Source organism: Spermophilus citellus (assembly GCF_964194105.1).
Source record: "Spermophilus citellus genome assembly, chromosome: 5".
NCBI lineage: Eukaryota > Metazoa > Chordata > Mammalia > Rodentia > Sciuridae > Spermophilus > Spermophilus citellus.
In genome coordinates this window covers 108,896,565-108,911,032 of record NC_138186.1, presented here as the reverse complement: position 1 = coordinate 108,911,032, position 14,468 = coordinate 108,896,565, and the positions used below count along the sequence as shown (strand labels likewise).

Sequence of the window (14,468 nt, the reverse complement as noted above, 5' to 3'; positions counted from 1 at the left end):
TTGTGTATGTATATACATAGCAACAAGAATATTTGTTAGAATTTGTATTAAATATCAATTTATACTTAGAAAAAATTATAATAGTTTTTTTTTATTGGTTGTTCACAACTTTACAAAGCTCTTGACATATCATACTTCATACATTAGATTGAAGTGGGTTATGAACCCCCAATTTTACCCCAAATGCAGATTGCAGAATCATGTCGGTTACACATCCACAATTTTACATAATGCCCTATTAGTAATTGTTGTATTCTGCTACCTTTCCTATCCCCTACTATCCCCCCTCCCCTCCCCTCCCTTCTTCTCTCTCTACCCCATCTACTGTAATTCATTTCTCTCCTTGTTTATTTTCCCATTCCCCTCACAACCTCTTACATGTAATTTTGTATAGCAATGAGGGTCTCCCTTCATTTCCATGCAATTTTCCTCATCTCTCCCTTTCCCTCCCATCTCATGTCACTGATTAATGTTACTCTTTTCTTCCTACTCTTCCTCCCTGCTCTGTTCATATTTGCTCTCATTATATCAAAGAAGACATTTGGTATTTGTTTTTTAGGGATTGGCTAGCTTCACTAAGCATAATCTGCTCTAGTGCCGTCCATTTCTCTGCAAATTCTATGATTTTGTCATTTTTTATTGCTGCATAGTACTCCATTGTGTATAGATGCCACATTTTTTTTATCCATTCATCTACTGAGGGGCATCTGGGTTGGTTCCACAGTCTAGCAATTGTGAATTGTGCTGCTATGAACATCGATGTGGCAGTATCCCTGTAGCATGCTCTTTTAAGGTCTTCAGGGAATAGTCCAAGAAGGGCAATAGCAGGGTCAAATGGTGGTTCCATTCCCATCTTTCCCAGGAATCTCCAAACTGCTTTCCAAATTGGCCGCACCAATTTGCAGTCCCACCAGCAATGTACAAGTGTACCCTTTTCTCCACAACCTCTCCAGCACTTGTTGTTGTTTGACTTCATAGTGGCTGCCAATCTTACTGGAGTGAAATGGTATCTTAGGGTGGTTTTGATTTGCATTTCTCTGACTGCTAGAGATGGTGAGCATTTTTTCATGTACTTGTTGATTGATTGTATGTCCTCCTCTGAGAAGTGTCTGTTCAGGTCCTTGGCCCATTTGTTGATTGGGTTATTTGTTATCTTATTGTCTAATTTTTTGAGTTCTTTGTATACTCTGGATATTAGGGCTCTATCTGAAGTGTGAGGAGTAAAGATTTGTTCCCAGGATGTAGGCTCCCTATTTACCTCTCTTATTGTTTCTCTTGCTGAGAAAAAACTTTTAAGTTTAATTAAGTCCCATTTGTTGATTCTTGTTGTTAACTCTTGTGCTATGGGTGTCCTATTAAGGAATTTGGAGCCCAACCCCACAATCTATAGATCGGAGCCAACTTTTTCTTCTATCAGACGCAGAGTCTCTGGTTTGATATCAAGTTCCTTGATCCATTTTGAGTTAACTTTTGTGCATGGCGAGAGAAAGGGATTCAGTTTCATTTTGTTGCATATGGATTTCCAGTTTTCCCAACACCATTTGTTGAAGATGCTATCCTTCCTCCATTGCATGCTTTTAGCCCCTTTATCAAATATAAGATAGTTGTAACTTTGTGGATTAGTCTCTATGTCCTCTATTCTAAACCATTGGTCCGCCCGCCTGTTTTGGTACCAGTACCATGCTGTTTTTGTCACTATTGCTTTGTAATGTAGTTTGAAATCTGGTATCGCTATACCACCTGATTCACACTTCCTGTGTAGAATTGCTTTTGCTATTTTGGGTCTTTTATTTTTCCATATGAATTTCATGATTGCTTTGTCAATTTCTACAAGATATGCCATTGGGATTTTGATTGGCATTGCATTAAACCTATAGAGAACTTTTGGTAATATCGCCATTTTGATGATGTTAGTTCTGCCTATCCATGAACAGGGTATGTTTTTCCATCTTCTAAGATCTTCATCAACTTCTCTCTTTAGGGTTCTGTAGTTTTCATTATATAAATCTTTCACCTCTTTTGTTAGGTTAATTCCCAAGTATTTTATTTTTTTTGAGGATATCGTGAATGGAGTGTTTTTCCTCATTTCCGTTTCAGAAGTTTTGTCGCTGATATACAGAAATGCCTTTGATTTATGCGTGTTGATTTTATATCCTGCCACTTTACTGAATTCATTTATTAGTTCTAGTAGTTTCTTTGTAGACCCTTTTGGGTCTTCTAGGTATAGGATCATGTCATCTGCAAATAGTGATAATTTAAGTTCTTCTTTTCCAATTTTTATGCCTTTAATTTCTTTCGTCTAATAGTTTTAAAACTATATAAAAGTTCACTGTCAACTTCATTTGATTCTTTGTTTCTATTATTATTATAGACAAAATGGATTTTTCCACCAACAGTTGTGAAAATTACTAAAACAATAGACTTGTATTTTTAAGGGGATAACCATGCATTTATTTTTGTGTATTTTATCTTTGACAGGGGAAAGCATTCTTGCCATCATATCTCCAAATGACTGATAAAATAGAAGTATGGTTTGGTAATTTAAAGTGCCTATTTAAGTGTGGGAAGGAGAAGATGATGTTTTTTTTTTCCCCCTTATGCCTGATTCCCTGTGTCTATAACCTTAAAGATTATAAGACCACGGAAGAATAGTATTGGTATCTAAAGAGACTGTACAGATTGATAATTTTATTATCCAAAAGACTATGTGGATTGATAATTTTAACGAATTTTAAACTTTCTTTAATCAAATAAAATCTTTTCTAGTTGTTTCTTAAATGTATAGAATGTACTTCAGAAATTATAATTGAAAAATCTCTGATCAGCAGCTTCAATACTGGGTATATACCCAAAGGAAATGAAATGAGTATGTTGAAGAACATCTGTACTCCTGTGTTCATTGCAGCACTATCCATATTTACAAAGAAATGGAAGCAGCCTAAGTGTTCATCAGCTTATGAATGGATAAAGAAAAATGTAATACCTATACACAAATGGTGCATTATTCAGCTATAAAAAAAGACTAATATATTGTCTTTGCAGTAACAGGGATGGAACTGGATATCGTTAAGTGAAATAAGCTAAGTACAAAAGAACAGGTACCACCTGATCGCATTCATGTGTAGAATCTCAAAAAGTTGATCTTACAGAGGTTGAAAGTAGAATGGTGGTTACCAGGGGCTGGAGAGAGGGATGGGGAGAGACTGATCAATGAGTACTAAGTTTTTACCATAAATAAATGATAAATGTTGGAAAGACAGTTGTATTTAATCTGTTTTAAATATTGCACAATATATTTTTGTATTGAAACATCACTTTACACCATTGATACATATAATTTTATGCTTCAAAGTACCAGTTCAAAATTAAGTTTTTAAAAGTCTAATTAAAACATGAAGAAAAAAATTTAACTTCCATAAATGGGTATTTGTTTGCAGGTGAGAGTTTTTTTTAGAATTCAAGTGTTTATATTTCTTTCTTGTAGATTGACCCAACATTAAGAAAGCATCGAGAACAGTTAGTCATTGAAGTTGGACGAAAACTAGACAAAGCTCAGATGATTCGTTTTGAAGAGAGAACTGGTTATTTTTCCTCAACGGATTTGGGTAGAACTGCCAGCCACTATTATATTAAATACAATACCATTGAGGTAATATTCTGAGAGGAACAAATGCAAAAATGTTTGTTTTTACAGACAAATACTTTCTAGACTTCAAAATATATTAATAATGCCAAATAACAAAAGCAACTTATGAGCAAATACATTTAGTTTATATGAATTCAGCAATATACTTTCAGTAATGACAAGGAAAAAAAAATGACTTTAGATAGCAATGGTGCTCTCCTGCCATCCTGTTTCATGAACATATCCTAAACACTACATACACCTGAAATAGTTGAAGCCTATGGGTGAGTCTTATGGAGTGAATGCCAGAATGATTTTAAGCTGGAGTTGATAGCTTAATGATTTCCTTGAATAAAAAGTTGAAAACTTAATTGTATGTTAGTAAGAAACACTAAAGAAGAGTTTAAGAAACTACTAAAATTGCTAAGTCAGCCTGTTTGTACTAGATGATTAATTTAAGGAACTTTTAAGGCCAATTTTGACCATACAATTATAAGAGAATTTGTTGCTTTTTAACAACTTCCTGTTTAAGATGATGTGATACTTTAATATTTTTACTTTTAAAAAGCATATACATTTCTTTATGTGTTTTCATGTACATATATCAGTACATGTCAATACAATGATAACCCGTTGGGAGAATACTTAAATTTGAAGAGATTGAGATAGGTTAAGTTGAATTTTTTTACTTTTTTCAGTAGACAGTCAGTGTGTTTTGAGTTTTTTTTAATTTTTTTTTAAATTCATTTTTTGCCTTTTGTACATAAAGTTGTTTTTAAAATAGGAGAATAGAAATCATCAAAAAGAAAAACTCAGTTTATATGAAATCTCGGGTTTGTAGATTTAATATTTGCTTATATATAAAACAGGTTTCAGAGAAACACCTTTATGTGCTTACTGGGTTTTCCTCATTTTTTCAGAATAACCTATATGTGTATGACACTAGATTTCTGCAAGACCTCTTCAGATATTATCTTGGAGCTGTGATTTGGTGTTTCCTCAATCCCAGACCTAGTCCTTCACTCCTTATATCACCTACTCTCATCTCTCATTGTCTCTGTGAGACAGCCTTTCTCATTTGTCCTCTTGCTAGTAGACTGCTGCCAAATTACACCTTAACACTTTGTTTTTTGCAGTTCTTTTTCAGCAACTCTAGCCCTATAGTACCTTTGTCTTTTCCGTATGGCCTTTAACTGATTTTTCTGTGTATTCTCGCTATTCATATTTTGAGACTCTGTGAATTGTATGTTGTCTAGTTATTTCCCTCTGAATTCTATATGATATATGTGAGCTTATAATTAGTAAATGGCACAGATTTCCATGCCTATACTGAGGTCAAGACCAGAATGTTATGTTGAACATTTTTAGACACTTAGTATAGATTTCATTGGATGATTTTACTGATCTTTTTTTGGTTCTAATGGCTTTCTAACTATGTTTAGGATGTTTTTTAATCTTTCATAAATTTGATAATATCTTTTGATCTTCTATTTTAATTAAATGTGACACTTACTTTGGTAGACCTTTAATGAACTCTTCGATGCTCACAAAACAGAAGGTGACATATTTGCGATAGTCTCCAAAGCTGAAGAATTTGATCAGATCAAGGTAAGATTACTTAAAGTTTCAGTCAGATGTGTACAACATAGACACATTTATTCATTTATGAAAGTTTGAAATTAATTGTTATTCCTGATACAATATAAAAAAGGCATATGGCATATTTGGAGTATCAGCAGTGTTTTCTATTGTACAAGAAAACTCAGTGTTCTAGATAATAATATCATAGCATACCTAACATCATGCTTTGCTTTGTATCCCAAATCAAGAAATATAAATAGGTTTTGTATTAATGAATTTATCAAAAACTATATTGTATATGTTTTGGTTTATTTGCAATATAGTTCACTGAAGAAAATGTTAAGTAAATGCATGATTCAAATTAATACAGAAATGAATATTTCTGTACCCATATTATAATTTAATGTTATTAACAGTGAAAACTTTAATACTTTGAAACAGTACTTCACAACTTTAAGCTATGAATGCATTATACCATATAAAAATATATGACTATAATGAATGCATTTGAAGATAATCAAGTTTGCCCTAATCAGTTTGGGCAGAGGTTTTACTCTGGTCAAATAAAAAATGAAACCTCATCAGTTGAAGGATGGTGAGGTCAGATGACTTAAATTTTGTGGCATATCAAATTTTTATGTGTCAATGGCAACTTTAATATTGGTGATAAACAATAAAATATAATTGTACCTGCCTCAACATAATTTCATATTATATTTTATTATTTACCTATGGGAAAATTACTGGGTTTTAGCTGTACAAGAGTAAAATATTACATTATACTAAAATGCAACCTTAAAAACATGCAATGTGGTTTTTCAATAAATTAGACCAAATATTACTATAAAAATATTGACTCTTCTAGGTCAGAGAAGAAGAAATAGAGGAGTTAGATGCTCTATTAAACAATTTTTGTGAACTCTCAGCTCCTGGAGGTGTAGAAAATAGTTATGGGAAAATAAACATCTTACTTCAAACTTACATCAGCCGAGGAGAGATGGATAGTTTCTCCCTTATATCAGATTCTGCATATGTTGCACAGGTAAGAATCTTACTCCCCATTTTCTCTTCTTTGTTTATCTCTAGAGACCAAGGAATTAATTCTGTTATTCTGTGAATACATTACTTTGAGAAATTCTATGAACTACTGTTTCTCCTTAGAATTAAAGATATTGATTTGTACATCTTTTATGTAACCTGTGCTTGTAAATGAGGACTGGGGGTGAAAGTTAGTGGTTGGTTTGGCTTAGTAACAAATCTGTCTTATATAAGGCCTAACATATATATTCCAGTATGATAGGTCTCTGATTTTAAATATTGAATACTGAAAGAAAATTGTTCCCTAAACCTACAGCTCATTTAATTTATAACTGTTAAAAATTGCTGTGGTAAAAAAATTCCTCATATATTTAAACCATCATGTGAAATAAAATAAGTTATTTTTTGTCGTCTTTGTCTTTTTCTTTTCTTTTTTTGTTTTGTTTTGTTTTGTTTTTGGTAATACTACAGATTGAACTGAGAGGCTCTCTACCACTGAAATATATCCTCAGTCCTTTTTTACTTTTTTCTTTTAATTATTCATATTTTAGTACTAGGGATTGAAACCAGGGGCCCTAAATCACTGAGCCACGTCTCTAACCCTTTCTAATTTTTTATTTTGAAACAGGGTCTTACTAAATTGCGCAGGGCCTAGCTAAATTGCTGAGAATGGCTTTGAACATGCAATCCTCCTTTCTCAGCCTCCCACACAAGCACACCTGGCTTTATTTTTTCCTTTAAGACAAGGTCTTGCTCCGTTGCTGAAGCTGACCTTGAACTTATGATTCTCCTCCTCAACCTCTGGAGTTGCTGGGATTGTAGGTGTGTGCCACCATACCTGATTCCAAGCATACATTTTAAAAAAAAATTCCTAACCTTTAAAGTATACATTTTTATTATTTTTATTTAGAAATACCTTTATTAAGTTGAATTAAACTTTAATCTTATATAATTATGTTATCTCATGTAATTATTCTATTATATTTGTAATTTTATTCAAAGATTTAATATAGAAAAAGTATGTTCTTAATTTTTTTGTTTTAAAATTCTTATTTTTATTTAAATGTAATGAATAGTGTTGTTGGGTTTTAAAATTTTATTTATTTATTTTAATTAGGTATACAGGACAGAAGAATGCATTTTGATTCACTGTACACAATTGCAGCATAACTTTTCATTTCTCTTTGATTGTACATGATGCAGTGTCACATCATATGTGCAGTCATTTATGTACCTAGGGTAATAATGTCCATCACATCCCACCATCTTTCCTTCTGCCTCCATATCCCCTCCCCTTCCCTCCCTCCTCTTTGCCCAATCAGAATATCTCCATTTTTCCCATGACCTCCCCCATTATGTATCAGCATCCACTTATCAAAGAAAACATTTGGCCTAAGCTTACTTTGCTTAGCATGATATTCTCGAACTTCATCCATTTTTCTGCAAATGCCATAATGTTATTCTCTTAATGCTGAGTAATATTCCATTGTGTATATATACCACAGTTTCTTTATCCATTCATCTACTGAAGGGCATCTAGGTTGCTTCCACAGTTTAGTTATTGTGAATTGAGCTGGTATAAACATTGATGTCGCTGCATTACTATATTATGTGGATTTTAAGTCTTTTGGGTGAAGACCCAAGAGTGGGATAGCTAGGTCAAATGATGGTTCCATTCCAAATCTCCGCACTGCTTTCTAGACTGGTTGCACAGTTATGCAGTCCCACCAGCAACGTATGAGTGTGCCTTTTTCTCCTCATCCACACCAACACTTCTTGTTGTTTGTATTCTTGATAACTGCCCTTCTGACTGGAGTGAGATGAAATCTTAGAGTAGTTTTGATTTGCATTTCTCTAATTATTAAAGATGTTGAACATTTTTTAATATATTCATTGATCGATTGTATATCTTCTTCTGATAAGTGTCTATTCAGCTCCTTAGCCCATTTATTGATTGGGATTTTTTTAAGTGTTTTTTGAGTTCTTTATATATTCTGGAGATTAATTCTCTTCCAACATGTGTATGGCAAAAATTTGCTCCCAAAATGTAGGCTCTCTCTTTACCTCATTAATTGTTTCTTTTGCTGAGAAGAAGCTTTTTAGTTTGAATCCATCCTGGTTATTAATTCTTGATTTTATTTCTTGTGCTTTAGGAGTCTTTTAAGGAAGTTGGAGCCTAATCTGATGTGATGAAGATTTGGGCCTACTTTTTCTTTTTCCTCTGTCAGGCTCAGGGTATCTGGTCTAATTCCTAGATCTTTGATCCATTTTGAGTTGAGTTTTGTGCATGGTGAGAGATAGGGTCTTAATTTCATTTTGCTGCATATGGATTTACAGTTCTCCTATCACAATTGTTGAAGAGGCTATCTTTTCTCCAGTGTATGTTTTTGGCTCCTTTTTCTAGTATAAGATAACTGTATTTATGTGGGTTTATCTCTCTGTCTTCTATTCTGTACCATTGATCTACATGTCTGTTGGTGCCAATACAAGCCGTTTTTGTTACTATAGCTTTGTAGTATAGTTTAAGGTCTGGTATTGTGATGCCTCCTGCTTCACTCTTCTTGCTAAGGATTGCTTTTGCTATTCTGGGTCTCTTTATTTTTCCAAATGAATTTCATGATTGCTTTTTCTGTTTCTATAAGGAATGACATTGGGATTTTAATTGGAATCGCATTGAATCTGTGTAGTGCTTTGGGTAGTGGGGCCATTTTGACAATATTTATTTTGCCTATCCAAGAACATGGGAGATCTTTCCATCTTCTAAGGTCTCCACCAATTTCTTTCTTTAGTATTCTGTAATTTCCATTGTAGAGGTCTTTCACCTTTTTTGTTAAGTTCATTTCCCAAGGTTTTTTTTTTTTTTAGGCTATTGTGAATGGGGTAGTTTTCCTAATTTCTCTTTCAGAGGATTCATCACTGATGTAGAGAAATGCATTTGATTTATGGGTATTGATTTTATATCCTGCTGCTTTGCTGATTTTATTAATTCATTCTAGAAGGCTGAGTTTGAATAATAAATTTACTGACAAATTTAAAAACATATTGGACCTAACAACCCAATCTCCCCCATTTTATTCTTCAGAATGCAGCTAGAATCGTTCGTGCCCTTTTTGAAATTGCACTGAGGAAACGTTGGCCTACCATGACCTACAGGCTCCTGAATCTTAGTAAAGTCATCGACAAGAGGCTTTGGGGTTGGGCTAGCCCTTTGAGACAATTTTCAGTGTTACCACCACACATTCTAACAAGATTAGAAGAAAAAAATCTTACTGTAGATAAGCTGAAAGATATGAGGAAAGATGAAATAGGTAAGAAGGGGGAAAAATTGCTTAAATGAATTTTTCTGTGAAAATAAAATATTTACTAGATATAAAAGTATTGCGAATTTTCATACTATTCAACATAAATTTATTTTTCTTCTTTTTTATTTCTTTTTTTTTGTACATAATCGTTTACATTGTTAATTTTGACATTCATGAATGCATATAACTCAATATAAATTTTGAACCTACATACATATAAAATCTCTTTATGCAAAAGAGCAAAAATCACTCCAAATTTTATGAAGTTATTTAGCAGAATTAGCAATTAAGGCTGGATGTGGTCACACATGCTTATAATCCCAGCAGTTCTGGAGGCTGAGATAGGAGGATCACAAGTTCCAGGTCAGCTTCAGCAACTTAGCAAGACCCTGTCTCAAAATTAAAAAAAAAAAAAAAAAAAAAAATTTAAATGGGCTAGGGATATTGCTTAGTGGCTTAGCTGCCGGCCCTGGGTTCAACCCCTACTACACCCTCCAAAAGAATTAGCAATTAAAATAGTTTATATTAGCAAAGTTTTAAGTATTTTAAATGTAGATCCTACCCATTAATGATAAGAATCATTCAGTGATATTTATTCTCATTTTGTTTCTTAATATTGAACTAATTTCAAAGATTTTGTTATATATATCAGCAGTATTACAGTAAAAATTTAATTAAACAATAAGCTCTACATTCTCCAGAGTTTCTAAACAAGCTTAATTACACAAATATGCCTTTAAACCCAGTTGTTATCAGTGCATACATAGTATTCAGCGTCCAGCATTTTGTGTAATATTGAAAAGTTATTCCTAAACATACATTTCCACAAATCCTAACATTTATTGAATAAATGTATAATGCATTGATTAGACAGTATTTACTTCTGCAAAGGATAAACATTACACATGAAAAGAATCATTCTGAAGACAAATAAGAAGGAGGATTACTGCTGGCAAGAATTCTAAAGATGAAACTGAGCTCAGTGGCGCACCCTAATAATCCCAATGGCTGGGGAGGCTGAGACAGGAGGACTGCGAGTTCAAAACCAACCTCAGCAAAAGCAAGGCACTAAGCAACTTAGTGAGACCCTGTATCTAAATAAAATTACAAAATAGGGTTGGGTATGTGGGTCAGTGGTCAAGTGCCCCTGAGTTCAAGCCCTGGTACCAAAAAAAAAAAAAAAAAAAAGCCAAAGATGTTTAGAGAGGCTGAGATAGTTATTACATTTGTACTCTAAGTTAGAGTAGAAAAAAGGGCAGAAAGAAAGAGGGATTATTAACAAAGTAAGTTGACTGTACACATATTGCACACTTGATGCTTTAAAATATAATCTATTTTCACTTAATTGCTCAAATCAGTTAGTCACATTTGTTTTTTAACAGCCTGTACCCTTGGTATTCCCATACGTGTCTATATTCCAGAACCTGATTATTTTATGTTTTCTAGAAGTGGGCCTGGGTGGATGAGTTGTATTTAATTCCTGAAGCATTTCTCGTGATATTAGAGTTCTAAAGTAGACCCTGAATAAACCAGTGGCTATGTACATAAAATGTTAAATATTTCTGTATATGTTCTAAACTAACTCAAAAAGAAGTAGTTCCATTTATAGTAGTTTAAGCACAATATCAAGGCTCAGAACCCTATTAATACTTAAAGGATCCTTGATACTGATTTCCAGAGCTATGAATTGCTAATTCAAGTTAACTATTACAAAATATTCAAACATGCCAGGTCAAGAATGTCAGCTATTCTACATAGCAAATCATAAAACAAGCAATAAAATCACCTACTCTGAAATCCCATTTACAAGTCAGATTATATTGCTTTTTTTCTGTCTGGACACATTTCTTCTATGTGATATTTTTCTTTCAGGTCACATTTTGCATCATGTGAATATTGGACTGAAGGTCAAACAATGTGTTCATCAGATTCCTTCTGTTATGATGGAAGCATCCATTCAGCCTATCACACGGACTGTCCTCCGAGTGACACTCAGCATCTACCCTGATTTCACATGGAATGATCAGGTAGAAGTGGAAAATATCTATATCTATATTAAACTAAAATGTCTGTACCTCAGATTTTACTACACCTCCCTACATCTGTCCTCAGAGAGTCTAGGGAACTTAACATTGCAACACTGGACAATATTTTAGTGGTTTCAAATCCATGAGAACTTTGCCATTTATTTTTGCCCTCTCTATTGACTCTCATTTTTGCTTACCAAAAATCCATTTTTAAATAATGATGTCTCTCAAAATACTGTTCTCTCCTTTTCTTAAACATTAGACTTGTAGAAAAGGTATTCTACATTTTCTTTCTTCTCACCAGTTTGTTTTCTGCTAAGACTACTTCCTCAAGGATCTCTAATATCTGATTGACCAATTGCCATAATAAGCAGATTTTTCAGTTATTTTCCTTCTCTGGTTAGATAGCATTTTATACTTAGCTCTTCCCTAGAATGTCCTTTCTTGATTCTTATCATGTTTCTATTTCTACTTTTATTCCTCCTTTTCCTGCTTTAATACTTAGATGTTCTTCAATATCTTATATGTGTTTACCAACATAATGGTAAACATACATGTAAAAACCTACTTTGTATTTTCTTCTTATTCTATCAATAGCTTTTAATATATATCCTTTGACTAGTTACTGTGTTAGAAATTGTATATACAAAAGGCAAATAGGACTCAGTCTTCAGTTTCAAAAACTAACTGGGGAAGGCAAGTAAATCAGAAACTGTATATAACAATGCTTACATCGAGTAGTCTTATAAAATTCTAGTTAAATGTATTTGGATACTTCCTATATTAGTTAACATTTGTACATCTTTAATGTAAATGAATTTTGTTCAGCAGTGTGTTCTAAAAATCACCCATCCATGTTATAATTTAATTCTACATTGTCATTAAAGCATTCAGACCTTTAATTCCTAAAGCATTCCTAATTCCTATTTTTCTCACAGTATATGAGCACTAGTTGATAACACCAAATTACAGTTAATATTTTTATAAATATGAAATTTTATATAAAATATAAAATTATATTTAAGTATAAGCTCATATTTGAAATTTTTGATTGTTTTTAAAGGAATGGAAGTTTCATTATTTTTTCACATGGTTTTCTACTATTGCTATTCATAATAAATCATAATTTAGTTTTATTAATTAATAGGAGAAAGTACTTAATTGTTTTTATAATTAACTCTCTTATAATGCTATTAGCTTCAAGAATGTAAAACCTAACTTGCCTCAATCTGATTTACGTGAATTTATGTGAATCAAAATTATCCTTTTGTACAATAAAAGGTCCACAGATCAGATAGGCCCTAAGGATGGTCCAGTCTTAAGGTTAATAGTATTGTTCAAGGCCCAAGATCTTTCCACTTCTTTGCTCTGCTCACACTGTTGGATACTTCTCAAATGTTTTCCTGCTTCTTTTTCACTTTTAATGAAGTAAGGGGAACACATACCCACTTTCTCAGCCCACAACATAAACTGTAAGCCCTCTTGCCACACATACACGCCTCCCCGCCCAGTCTAATTAGGCCAAGTGTTTGTAATGGACTTCTCCTTTACTATAGATATTGTCAGGAGAATGCCATGAGCTGATTGGATTTATGTGAATCAAAATTATCCCAGGTGTTATGGTTTAAATGTGGTATCCCCCAAAAGCTCATGTGAGACAGTACAAGAAGATTTAGAGGAGAAATGATTGGGATGTGATCTCCTTTTCATGAGTCCCTGAGGGGGAAGTGAATACTGAACAGTATTGGACCATATAAGGAAAAAAGAGATTGGCTTATATAAACAAAATATGGTATATGTGTCCAGTGGAATATTATTTGACAATAAAAAGAAGCAAAGTACTGATGCAGTTTAAAACATGGATGAACTATAAAAATATTATGGTAAGTTTAAAAAGCCAGTCACAGAAGACCATATGTTATATCATTCCATTTAACAAAGTGTTTAGAATAGCCAAATCTATACTTCTAATGAATATAAGTACTCTCTTGGAGGTGATAAAAATGTTCTAAAATTAGATTATGTTCATAGCTGTACAACTTTGTAAATATGTTAAAACCATTGAACTGTATACTTTAAATGAGTGAACTTTGTTTTATAAATTATATATCAAAAAAGTTGTTAGACTAATAGGTGCTGATATGTAAACAGTACTGTTACTTGAGTTATGATTTTCATAGTACTAGGATAATTTTTCTTCTAGGTCCATGGGACAGTAGGAGAACCCTGGTGGATTTGGGTGGAAGATCCTACAAATGATCATATTTATCATTCAGAGTATTTTCTAGCTCTTAAAAAACAGGTGAATATAACCTTATTATTTAGCTATCATAAAAAAAATAAACATTTTTTGTTTTTTACTATCTCTCTGATTTCAGAGTTCCATCAAAGTTTTGTTATGTTCTGTTTTTCTGTTTGGTTTCAAAGGAACACAGAGATTCAGTGTGACAATATTGATTATTCAGTCTGATCCTAGTTCAAGAAATTCATTTATAATCTTTACCATGGTTTAAGGCATGGCTTCTAGAGGTGTGGAATATATAAAATAAGGGGGGTAAAAATAATTTCCTGCAAAATAATAAATCACTTAGTGAAAAGATCATTCCTTGTAAAATTCTCTGTAAAGACTCAATAGTTGCTACATCTTTAACTCATGTTTTATTTGTAATTTCTCTTTTTATCAAAGAGAAAGCAAGCTTCTGATTGAAAGTCTTGACTGGATAGCAATAGTATTTTATAGCAATATTTTGTTTTCATGCATTTATCTTCTTGTTAACCATGTAACCTATTTATTTTTAAGAGATTTCAGATATTCCACTTAAGATACTGATCAGATTTAAAGAAAAATATTAAGTAATAATATGGTACTTGAAATTATAGAAATCATGAAATAAT

The 14,468-nt window shown here is 32.7% G+C and overlaps 1 protein-coding gene across 3 annotated transcripts in view; it reads left to right on the top strand.

Annotated features, from left to right (window-relative positions):
- Nucleotides 1–14,468, top strand: part of ASCC3 (activating signal cointegrator 1 complex subunit 3) — a 409,213-nt gene that overhangs the window by 247,676 nt on the left and 147,069 nt on the right. For all 3 annotated transcript variants that reach the window (XM_081294719.1, XM_081294720.1, XM_081294718.1), the window contains exons 18-23: nucleotides 3,485–3,649; nucleotides 5,147–5,233; nucleotides 6,072–6,248; nucleotides 9,327–9,552; nucleotides 11,419–11,573; nucleotides 13,777–13,875. In XM_081294719.1, the coding sequence (XP_081150845.1) occupies nucleotides 3,485–3,649; nucleotides 5,147–5,233; nucleotides 6,072–6,248; nucleotides 9,327–9,552; nucleotides 11,419–11,573; nucleotides 13,777–13,875 (909 nt within the window). The remainder of the gene's footprint in view (nucleotides 1–3,484; nucleotides 3,650–5,146; nucleotides 5,234–6,071; nucleotides 6,249–9,326; nucleotides 9,553–11,418; nucleotides 11,574–13,776; nucleotides 13,876–14,468) is intronic.